The sequence below is a fragment of the Pimephales promelas genome, chromosome 1 (genome assembly GCF_988280905.1).
Source record: "Pimephales promelas chromosome 1, fPimPro1.hap1.1, whole genome shotgun sequence".
NCBI classification, from domain to species: domain Eukaryota; kingdom Metazoa; phylum Chordata; class Actinopteri; order Cypriniformes; family Leuciscidae; genus Pimephales; species Pimephales promelas.
In genome coordinates this window covers 5,769,903-5,786,627 of record NC_142769.1, presented here as the reverse complement: position 1 = coordinate 5,786,627, position 16,725 = coordinate 5,769,903, and the positions used below count along the sequence as shown (strand labels likewise).

General features: G+C 40.2%; 1 protein-coding gene across 1 annotated transcript in view; it reads left to right on the top strand.

Moving 5' to 3' along the window:
* The window catches only part of pmfbp1 (polyamine modulated factor 1 binding protein 1), a 300,111-nt gene that overhangs the window by 125,510 nt on the left and 157,876 nt on the right, over positions 1–16,725 (top strand). The window contains exons 5-7 of the mRNA XM_089119591.1: positions 63–146; positions 1,668–1,814; positions 8,669–8,740. Of these exons, the coding sequence (XP_088975717.1) occupies positions 63–146; positions 1,668–1,814; positions 8,669–8,740 (303 nt within the window). The remainder of the gene's footprint in view (positions 1–62; positions 147–1,667; positions 1,815–8,668; positions 8,741–16,725) is intronic.

Here is a 16,725-nt window from a genome sequence, read left to right as displayed (position 1 = left end):
ACCCCTCACGCCCTCCATTCCTTCCTCACCGCCACGTTCGGGATGTGAAACCCGAACCGCAGTTGTCACGTCGGGACGCGAGCATCCAAAGACTCCGGCAAGACCTGCTCCTCTCTCATCAGGCCCGTGACGCCCAAAGCGTTCAGGTAAATAAGCTCCGCTAATGACCATTAGGCAGATAAGACTCTCTCGTGCGCCTGCTATGCAGATCCGCGACAGAAAATTACCTTTTTTTTTCTTCTTCTTTCTGCTCCCACGACCCCCCCCCCACCCCCCTCCCCTGCGTCGATGATTACCGTCCCTTCAAGTCTTAAGTGTGGAGTGTTTGCATAGCGCTCTGATTATTCTTACAGCATCCTGCATGAATAAACAAATGCATGACGGCGCATACCACGCCACCGCCAATGCGTATGGCTACATGTTCTTTGTGTACGGAAATATCATTAGCGTTCGTCTCAGCCGGACGTGTTGATTACGGCAGAGCTATTTGCATTTCATTTAGCGGCATCACCCCTCTCTCTGGATTCAAATGCGATATTGATCAGTCAGTCTTGGGAGCTGAAAATAAAACAATGATGTTGGTCCTGAGCGTCACATGCGTTTCAACCTTTGTTTTCACATATAAACAAACAGTTATGGTTACTATTTGAAGGTATGATCCATTTTTCAGCCACAAGAAGCGTTTTGCTATTCCTTTCAGCTGTTTTTTCCAGTTGTAGTGTGCTAATGTCATGATTTAAATGAAGTATTGATCAGTTTAGGAGGGGAGAATGGAGAGAGAGCGCAATTGTAAGGCAAAGAAAGAGCAGGGTTATCGGCTTGCATCACACACCGAAAAGCAGAGCAAAAGGATGAGCTGGGTTTTTAGGATTAAAGGGAAACGATTCTCATTCTTCCCTCATCGTTTTAGTCTACAATCTGGCAGGAATCCGAGCGTTCGCCGTGCCAACGGACGGATGAGAGGACGAGGCAAGGTTTGAAGTGCTCGTCACCAGACCACAATCAATGGGTAAAGCGAGGGGCGACCGTTTGATTTAGGTGACTTAGGCGAATTTGTGGATTACTCTTGGGCCTCTAATGAGTGCGGCTGATTAATTGATCGTTGCGGGGCCTCCATTTTGGATATGTGGCTGTCATCGGGCGACAATTTGAAATGCAGATGAGGATGCTTGATGATGTCGGACTGGACCGGAACAAGGGGTTTGCCAAACCTCCTCCTCCTCCTTTCTCCTTTTCTTGACTCCCATCTTCCCCGCCTCTCCGTTCTCTTTCGCAGGTGACCATATTGTGCTGATTGCAATCAGAATTATTTGTTTTTGACGTGACGTGGTGGGCCTACTAATAACTTTTTGTTGCAATGGATTGACGTGTCGCAATGGTGGAGTAACCGAAGATTTGCCTGCAGAAGTATTGCTTGTTCACAATGAGCTGCGATTTCGCATTTGTTTAAGAAGCATTGATTTTTGGGCTGTCTAGAGTGTCTGGGTGTATGTGAAGGGTTGAACCGCTCAAGGTTGTTTGGGATGCGTTGAGGGCCAGGCGGACACCGGTTCCTCTTTGCCGGAGCTCTAGTTCTGCGAAACGGGCAGGCGAGCAGAGAAGGAGACTCTTTGTAGTGGATTGATTTTCTCTTCCTCTCCGCCCTGCCCTCTATTGTGGTTGGATAGCTGGACGTCCAAGAGCAGAGGCTGTGGGATCTGCAGAGAGAGCTGCAAGAAAGCCAGCAGGAGCTCCAGAGGGGACACGACCGCAACCGGCAGCTTCACGGGCAGCTGCAAGATGCCAGGAAGAAAGATCAGGAGCTACAAGCTCAGGTAAAAACATCACGGCCAGGCCCATGCTGCTCAGGCCCTCTTTCCCTCTCTCTCTTTTTCCCCCTCTCGCTTTTGTTTTGGACAAGATACTTTAATCTCAGACCACTGCGTTTGCAGTCATTAGTGTATTTTTTCTCTTCTTCTAAGAAGGATGATTTCACATTCGAAGAATAGCTGTAATTATAACGATTTGGCTTGTGCTGTTACACACAAATCTTACCAAGAGCAAATGTTCAGTCACGGATGATTTTGAAAAGGCTTTGAGGGAAAGAAAAAAAAAAAAAAAAAACACGCGAAATGATCCCAATCCAAGCTGCTACAGTATAATGAACTGAACGCTTCTGTTGTTTTCATACATTACAATGGTACTTGTTGTAATGATAGCGGCTTTTGAGTGGCAGTTGTTACTTTGACATGAGGACGATTGTTTTGACTTGCACGTGGTGGTACAATGCTTAAAATGCAGTTGTTTTGGGTCTGAAATCTGTTGTTTTTATGTTATTCCATGTTTGCTGTAGACCGTGCAGTACATGTGTTGAACAGCTGGCTGCTGGACTGAAGTGAGAGTGGTTTGAGACAGGTGTTTGCCCCTCCCCTGTTGAGGTGAGGAGGGTCTCACGATTTTTTTTGCCAGATGCCAGGGAACATGATCCCAGAGAAGACATTTACTAGCAGAGGAAAAATGCAGATAGATACTTAAAGGGATACTCTTTTTTTTTTGGAAATAGTCTCAATTTACAACTCCCACAGTTGAGTTTTACCGTTTTCAAATCCATTCAGCCGCTTATCTGATATTTAGAAGAATATCAGTAACCAGACAGTTTCTGGTCTCATCGACTTCTATAGTAGGAAAAAAATATACTATGGAAGTCAATGAGACCAGAAACTGTCTGGTTACTGATATTCTTCTAAATATCAAAAAATCAGCCGAATACATTCGAAAACGGTAAAACCCAACTGTTTAACTCTGGGGGAGTGGTAAAATGAGTCTATTTCCAAAAAAATGGTAAGAAAAAAAGTATACTATGGAAGTCAATGGGACCAGAAACTGTCTGGTTACTGATATTCTTCTAAATATCAAAAAATCAGCCGAATACATTCGAAAACAGTAAAACCCAACTGTTTAACTCTGGGGGAGTGGTAAAATGAGTCTATTTCCAAAAAAATGGTAAGAAAAAAAATATACTATGGAAGTCAATGGGACCAGAAACTGTCTGGTTACTGATATTCTTCTAAATATCAAAAAATCGGCTGAATACATTCGAAAACGGTAAAACCCAACTGTTTATCTGGGGAAGTGGTAAAATGAGCCTATTTCCAAAACAATAATAGGAAAAAAATATACTATGGAAGTCAATGGGACCAGAAATTGTGTGGTTACGGATATTCTTCTAAATATCAAAAACTCAGCTGAATACATTCGAAAACGGTAAAACCCAACTGTTTAACTCTGGGGGGGTGGTAAAATGAGCCTATTTCCAAAAAAAAAAAAAAAGTGGAAAAGTATCCCTTTAAAACACGACACAAAACCCAGCCCGCTAAACCCATGTATCAACTTTTATCTAAGATATTTCTCAAAGGAGTCACAAGTGTGTGTGATCTTGTTAGAATTTGATGAGAATTCAGGTTGACTTTGGAATCTTCGTAAATCCAAGTGAATCTCTACTGAATATTGTTATTTTTCTTTCTGTTAGGTTGTAAAATGTAATATATGCATAATTGCAATGCATTGAAAACTGTTTGTGATATTAGACATGTTGCTACAAGCTAGTGTTTGCTGCAGTGAGACTCTCAGCCCTCCCCTCCTGGATCGGACAGCTGACCAATCGGAGCTCAGGCCAGTGCTGTCCGTCACCAGTGGCTGTGTCACCTGTCGCTAGGCGTCATGGCAGACTTGTTAGGGGAGCTCTACACTGATTGCTGAGAGAACAACCTCACACTCGCAGTGCCCTTGTTTACTAACACTCACACATATAAGTTCACAGCCCTTTTTCGCTCCAGCTTGTTTGTTATCGTGTGAGGCACCTTTATTATCTCTATGTTCACAGCTTCAGACTCTTTTAAATTAGATTCATTACTTTGTGAGACTGAATTAAAGTGTAATATTTTCCAGAAGTATTTTATTCTTCTTCATGATTCAGCGATATGATAGTGCTATTGCACTTTATACTGGCACCTATTGGTGTGGATCACGGTTTTGTTTACCAATAGCATTTGAAATATCGTATTCACAGGCATGTGGCTGATTCAGTTACTCTGTAGCTGGGGAGAACTATCTGGATGTTTAGTTCCATATCGTCCTGAGAAATTTGACCAAAAAAATCAAGTTGTTTTTATCATTGTTTGATACTACTGGCGTTCGCTTAACATTTCTACCGTAAAAAGTGTTTAACTACTTACATCTTACTAATTCACTGTTAAAAGTGAAGTGTCACACTGAAGAGTACATGAAGTGTAAATTATTATAGGTGGATTTGCCCTGCTCTTTGTTTGGGGTGGTTATGGCCTTGGTTTGCGATGTGCGTTTTTGTCCACTTGAGAATGTGGTTGAAGTAAAGTAATCTCAAAACATTTAGAACCCAATTTATATATATGTTTAGCAGCATTATACCTTTTTAAAGTGACCTGAAGAGGATGTTAATATCAGCTCTAAAAAAAGCCAGAGGATGTAACGCTCTGATCATGCGATCCACTTTATGTAGATTAAAACAGCTATTCTAGGCCACTTGCCTTCAAGTGCACATGATCTGTCAAAAGTATTTATTGCTTTAGTGTAAAATAATTGCATACTATGAGAGCTATATGAAGTGTGTCTGCTCTCTTGTAGCTCTCGGAGGTGAAAGGGAATCTGGTGAAGGTGTCGGTGGAGAATGAAGCTCTTATGGAAATGAAACGGCACCAGGCCACTGAGTACCATTGTTGATGTCAAATATTCACTAAAAAAATGAGCATTTATCATAATATGGAAATATGTATTGCCATGTAAGCTCTTCCATCATAATTCAAGAATTTAGGAGCTATATCTGCATGATTAGAAAATAAGTGCTTGAGATGTTATTAAGAGGACCGCATAATGATCTTTAAAGCTGCCTTGCTTTATAGGTTCCAAGTTGGTTCTTTCATTTAGTTTGTTACCACGAGAATAGTAAATACTAGTTTGATATTAGGTGCAACTTACATATATCATACCTTTCATATAGTCCGAGATCTTTCTAGCTTGTTTGTGCAGCGGTGTGCTTGTGCTCTCTCTCCCTAATTAACCTGTATGGCCGTGGATCTGAGCTCTAGCAGATGTCTCTCTCTAGGGGGCTGGGTTTTATATTGGAGTTATACATAGCCATGGCTGAGGGGCTGCTGAGAAAAGGTCAGGCCTTGGTGAGCGGGTTTGATTATAGCTGGGAAATAAGTGTTCCACGGGGCTGATTGCAAGGAGGTCACCTCCACCAAGGGTCAGATTGAATGAGTGTGTCTTTACGTATGTGCCCTTAAAAGAAGATTCTATTGCATTATGTTTCTCGTGTCTGGCGCCGCCCTGCAGGTGGACAGAGTATCTGCGGAGCTTAGTTTGGTCCGGTCCACGGTGTTCGAAAAGTGCAAAGAGGCCCAAGAAACTAGGAAGAAATGTTCAAGCCCAGCTGAGCCGGAGCCAGGATGGGATGCAGGATGCCCAAAGCACATTGAGATTGGATAATTCACAATTTACAAATAGAGTCACACTGATGGTGCCTACTATATATACAGTATAGAGAGTAGATGCACCTGTACTAGGAATGGAAATACATTCAAAGTCCTGTTGTGGTGCCATACATATTTTTATTGTTAACTAAAACCATTAAAAAATGTTGTTTCTTGAAACAAAATAACTTAAAACTATATATATATATATATACCATTAAAAAATACTATTAGAAAAATGTATACCATTAAAAAATAACTTAAAATTTTATATATATATATATATATATATATTAGCTCAAAATACCCCACATTTTGATGCGCCGTTCTTTTTTTCTTTTTTTTTTTTTCTGTGTGTGTGTGTGAGTCCCTTTAAATGCAAATAATATGATGCTGCTCCTGGCACAAAGGGCGGAGCTTCAACAGCTCCAGTGTTAGCGATTACCTTGCACAGACATGCACTGAAAAGTTCAACAACTTTTAGCCTTTTATGTTCAAACCGGAGTCAGACAAAGATGGAGAGACTTGAGAAGTAGTGACGACATGTAGAAAGCAACAGGACATTTCTGAATGGTTAGTTGATGAATTTCTGTAGCTGATGTAGAGTTAACTATCTTCTAGTCATTGATTAGCATATTATGTCATGATAATCTATAAATCGCGTTCCCAGGGGCGGGGTTTATGTAAGTTTTAGGGTTATTAATGTCACTAACCTGTGGAAGAACCTCATTGTAGTCCCTACCAACCGTTTGTTGTAGTCCTTAAAAAGCAATTTCTGTAAAAGAAAATATCTCCCGGCCTTTGCTTTGAACTTTGAGCATTGTAACTTTGCAGATGTTTATGCGCAAACAGCAACATTACACTCTAACTAAAGAAAAGACAAATCATAACAACCACCCCTTTACCTTGAAGTACTTAAACTCAAACTAAAAGTGAAAACTGAAAAAAAATCTAATTTAAAATATTAACAAAAACTATAATGTATAGAAATATAATAAAATACCACTGGTACCATGGTGCAGTGATGCTATCAGCTGGTGATACCATAGTATTGAATGATAAATATTGATAAACCATAGTATATACATAGTATTGCAGGGTACTTCAGTGAATACCATAGGATATATCCAAGAAGCCATGGAAATACTGTAGTACTTGTTTGTATGTCAAACAAGTTTCTTACAGTTTCTGTTATTCATATTCCATCTGCTGCTTTCTCATTGGCTCTCACCTCTCTGTAATGTCACATGGTCTGGGAGTCATTACTGCAGCTAATGCTATTCTGTTTATCCAGTTGACCTCTATTCATTTTACTGAGATGTCTTTCTCTCAAGTGTTTTTGGAATGGTGCGGTAAAAATCGCAGCCTCTAACGCACCTCTTGAGGCCAAGGGAGTGAGGTTTACTTGCACAGCTGGCCTCTGTTACACTCAACCCCGCTAAACCTCACTCCTACCCTAAGTCACGGGATCAATATAACCCCTCTGGTTCTACTCGCCCCACTCTGAGCGGGATTCGAACATACGTTTCCGGCATGAGAGGCGGGCGTGTTAACATGGATGATATAAAAAACACAGTTTCTAGACGCTAGCATCTAGACGCTTGAGACCACGGGAGTGAGGTTTACTTGCACAGCTCTTACTAGCTGTGTTACTTACTAGCTACTAGCTAAATTTGTGTTCTAAAATTTGTGTATTTTTTCCATAAGGGCTGAATTTTATATTGAATGGAATAGTGCATGGCTGAAAGCTTTTGAGGTCCTTGTCAGGATATCAGTGAGAGTTCATGTGTGCTTTGTTCTTGTTCTCTGTGACCATTATCTTTTGTTCATGATCTGGTGCCTTAATCAAATTTCCTCTATTGAGAAGCATAGTATTTTTCAGCATTTCCTGCAAAGAATCAGACCTAAAATGTGTACACATGGACATCATTGTTTCCTTCAAGGCATAACTCAGCCTGAAATGAAAATGTGTTCATTATTTCTCATGACGTCCCAAACTTAATTTCTTCTGTGGAACATAAAAGGACGTGTTTTTTTTAACAATCCTACCGTGACTAGCTCGAAAAATGTCTAAAAGGCACCATAAAAGTGGTCCAAAAGTCCTTTACTCACTTTATATTCCAATTTTTTTAAAGCCATATAATAGCATGATGAGAGGGACAGAGCAAAATTCAGTCATCGTAAATCAAACCTCATATTTATATGACATATAAGTGTCTTTAAACGCGAGATGGATTTATGTATTTGGGGGTTGAAGGCATGCAAATTCTACTCATCCCAAAATGTTAAAAAATAAGTGTGTGAGAGCATTATTGGAGATGTTATATGATGTGATATGTTATAGCCAGATATGACAGGTCTAGTGCAACACGCATAGCCGCAGATTCAATTCAATTAACTTGAAAATTTAAAGTTTAAATTAAAGTCACATGGACTACTTTATGGAGAGTTTTTTCCTTTTTTTGGAAAGAAAGAAATAGTTTAGAAATACATTATGGTGAGTACATAAGATAATTTGGTTAAGCTTTACTTGAAGGTGTCCTTGTTACAATGTATTTAAGTACACTAATTACTATAGGGTTATAGTTTGTTGCCGTTAATTATGCATTGTTTTCTGTTATTACATGCAACAAAGACACTGTTAAATAAAGAGTTACCAAGAATATATTTTTTTGGGTTGATTCATCCCTTTTAAAATCATTATTTCTCCAATGCACAGCTGGATAGTTTGCTTTCGAAAGAACTTCACATCTGAGACTTCCACGCTCTGAACGGCCATGATTTTCACATAGAAATGAAGCTGCGTGTGATTGAAACTGTGGCAGCATTATTACTCACCGGTGGCTCTGTGAGTGTGTATGTGTTGGTCTTGTGTGTTTTAATGACGCATACATCCTTTATCTGCAGACTGCACTTAATCCCAGCACTGCTGGCTCAGGAACAGATTACTGACAGCAGATGTGATGAGAGCAGAGCAGAGAACCTGACACACACACACACACACACACACCTCCGCTTCTCATTATGACTGAACAGTGCAGCCATTTTCTCACTGCTTTGTTTGTTCTGAGCTACCATCTTTGCTCGGGTTATTGTCTCCTTCTTGAAACATTTCTGTGTTTGATGGTAAACATTTGTGATGTGAATTTCATGCTCTTTGTGCATGTGTGTGTTCACAGGCTGAGCAGATACAGTGGCTGGAGGAGAAAGTGTCCAGGCTGAAATCTCAGCATAGTTCAGTCTGTCAGCAGGTAACTGTCTTCACTACCCCACACTTTTTCCACTTTTATAACCCTTTCTCCAAAATTTGACCGAAATTTCTGGGTTTCTGGGTTTTCACTGTTATACAGTAGGGGACGCTTTTATGCATCTTCTGAAAGAGGAAAAATACAATAAAAATATATTTTTAATAAAATAAAAAAAACACAAGAAAATACTAGAAAAATATTAAAGTAAAAAGCAACTTTCATGAAGTAAATTCACTAAAAGCCTTCCTTCCGCTAGAAAAAAAATAGTCCCTGACCGCGAACAGCAACAACGTTCCAATGTGTAACATGCATGAAAGCTCAAATAAAAAAACACATAGGAACTGCAGTGTTGCGCAGTGATAAATAGAACCGTTTAGGTGAAGCGGTCATAGCCGTGTTTTATCATGAATGATGCACCAATCAGAATCAAGGATTGGAACTAACCGTTTTATAATTAGATATATTGCATGTTCAGATATTCTTATAACCTATATATAACCTTATAATTCTTATACCGAACCTAAAGGCATAGCCATAGAGATACGTTCATAACCTGATTAGACTGCTTTTATTACGTATATTTTGCAATGGAACTTACCGAACATCCGAAACAATGCTGTATGCTGGGCTAAATGAGCTCATTGTATGTGGATATCCTACATTTGATGATATTTTCACCCGCTGAGAACTCGTGAATAGCTTATAAAATATGTAAAGGAGTCAAAACAGTGGCAGTAATCCCTCCGTCACAAACGCAAACCAAGATTGCTGTGATCCTGTACTGAACTGGTTTGAGCAATAACAAGGAAAATCAGGTATGCTTGAGCATTCTGCCCTTTTTGTGTGTGTGTGTTCACATTCCATTCGAATCGCACCAGAGTCCGTTTTGAAGCAGACAGTGACCCATCTTTTCAGTGATCTCTCAATTTCTCATTAATGCAATTATCTAATCAACTAATTACATGGCAGTAGCTTAAATGCATTTAGGGGTGTGGTCCTGGTCAAGACAATCTCCTGAATTCCAAACTGAATGTCAGAATGGGAAAGAAAGGTGATTTAAGCAATTTTGAGCTTGGCATGGTTGTTGATGCCAGACGGGCCAGTCTTAGTATTTCACAATCTGCTCAGTTAGCAGAACCATTTCTAGGGTTTACAAAAATGGTGTGAAAAGGGAAAAACATCCAGTATGCGGCAGTCCTGTGGGTGAAAACGTCTTGTTGATGCTAGAGGTCAGAGGAGAATGGGCCGACTGATTCAAGCTGATAGAAGAGCAACTTTGACTGAAATATCCACTCGTTACAACCGAGGTATGCATCAAAGCATTTGTGAAGCCACAACACGCACAACCTTGAGGCGGATGGGCTACAACAGCAGAAGACCCACCGGGTACCACTCATCTCCACTACAAATAGGAAAAAGAGGCTACAATTTGCAAAAGCTCACGTAAATTGGACAGTTGAAGAATGTAAAAATGTTACCTGGTCTGATAAGTCTCGATTTCTGTTGAGACATGCAGATGGTAGAGTCAGAATTTGGCGTAAACAGAATGAGAACATGGATCCATCATGCCTTGTTACCACTGTGCAGGCTGGTGGTGGTGGTGTAATGGTGTGCGGGATGTTTTCTTGGCACACTTTAGGCCCCTTAGTGCCAATTGGGCATCGTTTAAATGCCACGGCCTGCCTGAGCATTGTTTCTGACCATGTCCATCCCTTTATGGCCACCATGTACCTATCCTCTGATGGCTACTCCCAGCAGGATAATGGACCATGTCACAAAGCTCGAATCATTACAAATTGGTTTCTTGAACATGACAATGAGTTCACTGTACTAAAATGGACCCCACAGTCACCAGATCTCAACCCAATAGAGCATCTTTGGGATGTGGTGGAACGGGAGCTTCGTGCCCTGGATGTGCATCCCACAAATCTCCATCAACTGCAAGATGCTATCCTATCAATTTGGGCCAACATTTCTAAAGAATGCCTTGTTGAATCAATGCCACATAGAATTAAGGCAGTTCTGAAGGCGAAAGGGGGTCAAACACTGTATTAGTATGGTGTTCCTGATAATTCTTTAGGTGAGTGTATAATTTTAATATAGTAAAAGTTTGATCAGTGCTCAGTTCTTTTTGGAAGCTCTTAAAAGTGCAAAATGGATATTTTCCCTGTCTGCTGCATTCCTTGTCACAGCTGAGGATAGTCTCTAGTGAAGTGTTTGGGACAGTGCACATTCTTGTGGTGTCAACAGCCATCAGCAAAGTAATATCAAGTTTACCCTTTATTTTGATGGAACTTTGCAACTACATGTCAACTCACTCTCATTATCCGATTATTAGACAGTAGTAGGGTGTTAGGGTTAGTAGTTACTATGTACTTGTACTTACAACGTTACATATAGTCAGTAAAATGTGTATTGGGGGAGCATCAAAATATTTTTTAGCAGATTTTAAGCAGTCATTTAGCAGTCATTGTTTTCCTGTGTATATTGTTTGAATGACGGTGGTTGGCCAGATATTGTGTTTTGCGGTAGGTGGTATGCCATACGGAACCATTGCCACTGAAACTGCATACGCACCAGTGGGGCTCGACAGCCTTAGTCAAACGGGTTGGTGCGTATGGTTGGGTTGTGGAGATTGTGAGATTGTGGTTAGATCTCAGCAGCAGGAGGGATGTGGAGGTCAGTAAGCTGGGCTGAGTTGAGTCGGGGATGGAGGGAGTCACTGTCGAGCCCTCTTGAGGTGTCGTGGGCTAGTCGACGAAACACTGAGGATGGAAGGTGCCCACTTGAAGACCCTAGATATGTCCCCCACTCGGCTCAATCCAGACGGTTGTCGTGCTCGTCCACTAGGGAGAACACACTGTAGTTGCAGCCTAACTAATTCATGTAAGCATAACTTGCAGACTTACATTAATGAGTATTTAAGTAAAAAATGTATGGCATATTAACACAATGAACATGTTCTAAAACATTTTCAAATAAAAAAAAATACGTAAAATACGTCAGATACACCTTTTTGTTGCTTTATTCAATACAGTTTGATCTCAGATAGGTATTTTGGCACCATTGGATAGAGCTCATCTAGACCTTTATTTTGATATAAAATACTCATATTCGCCCAAAATGCCACTTACACCCCTCTGGCTCCAGGCCCTCGTGGTTCGTTAAAGTCACAGGGCCCTATTTTAACGATCTAAGCATATGGTCTAAAGCACAGGGCTCAAATGCACTTAGGGCATGTCCGAATCCACTTTTGCTAGTTTAACGGCGGGAAAAATGGTCGGCACGCACATGCTCTAAAAGGGTTTTCTCTAATCTTTTAATGAGTAGTGGGTCTGTTTTGGGCGTAACTTGGAATAAACCGACATAGTGCTGCTTTAAATAACGTAGGACGTGAAAATGATAACTGCGTCAGGCTGAAACTAGCAAAAAAACACTTGCGTCGTGCCTGGCACCGTATTGCGCCTGGCCCACAATAATGATGTGGTTTTATGTTGTAAAACGGACCTACTCTTCTCCTACACACTCAATGTCATTTTTACATAGTTTATGTAGGCGAATTGGGATCCAACACAATTAGAGACTAAAAGTTCAATGTTCCAAATGTGTCAGACTTTACATCGCTAACTTCAGGGTGAAAGTATTGGCAGAATTGAACCTGAATGTCCCACATCAGGTGTCCCCACCAATGGAGAAATTTTGGTTCTCCAAAATTTTGTTGTTGTTTTTTTTTTCTCCATTGGGTCACCTGATGGAGTTTTAGGACACCAGTCGGTCGGTTGATGGAGTTTTTCGGTTCCTTGCCACTGTTGCCTTTGGCTTGATAAGTTGGGGATAATCAAATTTGTTAACCAATCATTAATACCATTGATCAGCTCTACCAAACGTGGATGTTTTTTCCACTAAGAAACGAACACTGATATTTTGTTTTGATTGATACTGTGAAGCTGCTTTGATGCAATATATATTGTGAAAAGCGCTACACTCTTAGAAGAAAAGCTTCTATAAAAGGTTCTATCAGCGCTATGTATTTGGAACCCCTAAAAGGTTCTATACACTCTTAAAAAAAAGGGTTCTATATATAACCCTGGGGTTCCATACTTGGCCAATAGAACCTTTTACCAAAAAAAAATGGTTCTATATAGAACCATTTTGGATTTCCATATATGAAGCGGGGGATGGAACCATTTCTGGTTCTAAATAGAACCATTTCTTCTAAGAGTATATATATATAAATATACTTGACTTGACATGAGCACTATAGCACTAACTGCTAAACCATGGTTGAAACTTCTTCTTATTCTTCTCTCTATTCTTTGCGTCTCACTGGTTGTGTCTCCGTAACCCTCTTGGGGAAGCTGTAGGGACGGGAGGCCGCTTGAGCCCTCGTAGAGGTTAATGGTGACTTTGGCTCCAGGTGGGAGTAATCAGCTGTGTGTAGTCCAGCATCTGTAGGCAGCTGTGGGAGCGGGGGTGACCATCCTGAAACCCCTCCTTCCTCTGGCGGAGGAGTGTTAGGGCCCGGAGAGTGCCGAATGATTGCTAATAAAACACTTGATTGAGAGGAGAGCGGAGTGCCAACCATAAACAGGCTGGATTCTGCCCTTTAATTTCAGCATCTCCAGAGAATTGCTTTTGCTGTGCCGCAGAGCGAGGCTTACACACAAACAGTTAGTTGTCGAGCCTAGAACCCAAGATCTAATTTTGCGTGTGGGTGTGTGCCCGCACGTTCGGATGTTTGTCTATTTTGTGTTCCTGGGGACAAAAACTAAGGGCTTTTCATTTTAAATTCTCACTGCTGTAGATGCTGCCTCGACGCCGATAAGAAAGAAAAAAAAAACAATCATTTCATACCGCTGAGAAAATTGGCCGTAGTGCAGCTTTTAGATGGCAACAGCCTTGCGCAGAACACGCAGGATTCTAATTTGCTTTTTCTGTCAGGTTGAATCGTGTTTTTGAGGTGTGCGTGCGTGCATGTACGTGACTGCATCCAGACGGCTACGGTATATTAATGTAACGTATGACTTACTAAATGGCTTTTTGCAGCACTTCCAGTGTATAATCACCACGATCCCCTGTAACATTCACAACAACACAGAATTTCAGTGCATTTCTGCATAAAACTCAGGCTTGTGTGCGTCTGTGTGTGTTGGGCTTAGATGAAAGGTTAAGGCAGGAGCATATATCAGACACTAGCGTGCAGTAATAAAGGGCCGGCTATAGAGCTGCTTCTCTCCTTCTGGGAACTGTGCGCATTTTTATAACCTCACTGACAGCAAGATAAAGTGCTCGTCCAATTAGAAAAATATTTGGGCGCATACCTTCCTGCAAGAGTCCCTGGATTTTTTTTTTTTTTTTTTTATTCTCAAAACCCATTTTATCCGGTATTTTTGTTTTTCTAAGGGTTACAGTTGCAGACATTGCAATGCCTGCACTTTGCAGCCCCTGATTAATTCTTAACCCCTTGTCCGTATTCTTTCCTCCTCCTTTTAAGAATAGATGTATTTTGGGGGGCTTTTCTTACAGAGTGCATTAAAATTAAATTCTCTCTTGTTGTTGTGAAGGAGGCGCACGTTAAAAATAATTGGATGAGGGAGAGAACAAAGGGCTGCGCGGCTGCATGGCCCAGCGAGGCGTTAATGCCGTTCCCGCCGCATTGTTCGGCTGTCTGCAACCATCTCCCCAGCCAGACACTCAGCGCTGCTCAAGTCACTTTTAATGTCTGATAATCAAGGTGAATTTTCAAAAAGCTGCCATTTTCAAATGATGGTGTATATATTATGTGGAGATGGGGTTTTTGAGGCAGGGGAGGGGGCCGGCGGTGGATGAGGGCCATGCACAGTGAAAGAGAGACACCTACTGTTTGCGGGTGGAACTGCCGGGACGCGGTGCAGGGGGTTTGACGGTTGCATGACAGATGTGTGATTGGCTTGGGTGTGAGCCGTGTAGACGGTGTACAGCTTGGCACTCAGTTTCTTTGTCAACTATACTATTCATGGTACAGCACAGTGAAACATAGAACTACTGTTGTGCTTTTCAAATAAGATGAAAATGAAAATGTTAGAATTAGTTAATACATTATTTGATGTATTTAACTAGCCATAAATATGCTATTTGCATATACAGTGATGTGAATAAGTTTGGACCCCCATGCTAAAGTTGCTTAAAAAGAGGAATACAAAAATCATCTTTTGGATATTGATCTTAATGCCTTAATTAGAAAAATGAGGAAAACTCTAACCTTTAAATACACAAATTTTCTTTGTGAATGAATAATGTATCATAAATAAATAAATGTTTTTTTCCTTAAAATACAGGGTGCATAAGTCAGGACACCCCTATGTTAAATTCCCATAGAGTCAGGCAGATTTTTATTCTTTAAAAGCCAGTTATTTCTTGGATCCAGGATAATATGCATCCTGATAAAGTTGCCTTTGGAATTAAAATATCCCCACATCATCACACACCCTTCACCACACCTAGAGATTGGCATGGGGTACTTTCCATAAGATCGTCTTTCAATGCAAATCAAACCAGCTATTAGGCTAACTGAAGTAAAACCGTGCCAATCTCTAGGCATAGTGAATGGTGTGTGATGATGTGGGGATATTTTAATTCCAAAGGTCAATGGGAACTTTATCAGGATGCATATTATCCTGGATCCATGAAATAACTGGCTTTTTAAACAAAAAATCTGCCTGACTCTATGGGAATTTAACATAGGGGTGCCCTGACTTATGCACCCTGTATTTTAAGGAAGAACATTTATTTATTTATTAGACATTATTGACAATAGACATTATTCATTCACAAAGAAAATTGTTTTTTCCTAATTTTTTAATTATGGCATTAAGATCAATATCCAAAAGATGATTTTTCCCCCCTCTTTTTAGGCAACTTTAGCATGGGAGTCCAAACTTATTCTCATCACTGTATATGCAACTTGTTAAAAACGTATTGGTATACATTTATAACAAAACAAAAAAATTTGGTAACACTTTATAACAAGGTTCATTAGTTAACATTTGTTTACTAGTGAGCATGATTTAATAATAAACTGCACGTATACAGCATTTATTAATCTTTTTTTCGTGTTAATTTCAACATTTACTAATACTTAATACGGTCCCACTTTATATTAAGTGGCTCTAAGTACTATGTAATTACATCGAAAAATAAGTACAACGTGTTATTGTGTTCCTGTTGTATTGTAAAACACTTTTGCTGCTATTGAGGTGTGATAGGGGTAAGGTTAGGGACAGGTGAGGTGGTATGGGTCAGTTTAAGGGTGGGTTAAGGTGCAAGGGTAGGGTCAACATTGTAATTACAAATGTAATTACATAAATTAATTACAGCTGTAATTACATGCAGGTATTTTTAAAATGTAAGTACAATGTAAAAACATGTATGTACACAATAAGTCCATTGTATCAAATTATTAGTTTCAATGTAAGTACATAGTACTTAAAGCCACTTAATATAAAGTGGGACCCTTAATACATTAACTAATGTTAACTTGTGAACCTTATTGTAAAGTGTTACCAAAAATTGTTCATTGCAAGTTTCATGTTTCATCTAATGTTTCATTTAGCTCACAAACTTAGCTAATGTTTTGTGCTTCTAACTGGTTTGTATTAGTATCTCCTCTTTTCTTTGGCCACTGAGACGCACCAGGACGAAAGCACAAGGAATTCTTGTAATCTTTTCATGAATTTACCTTTTCATTTGGGCAGTGTATGGAGACAGCCATTCGCTACTCTACCTGAACCTGTCTCACGTTTTTTTTCCACACATACAGCTCGAGTAAGGCATTTTCATTTTGGCGAATGGGACGAATTCTGGGACACAACATATTTGCTGAAGACATAATGATTGAAAAGTAGTTTGACCAATCGCGTCAGGCATTGTACCTAAACGACCAAATGTGGTTAATGAGAAGGCGGGATCTACAAAATATATTTGTACATATTCTAGAGGCACGTCAATAT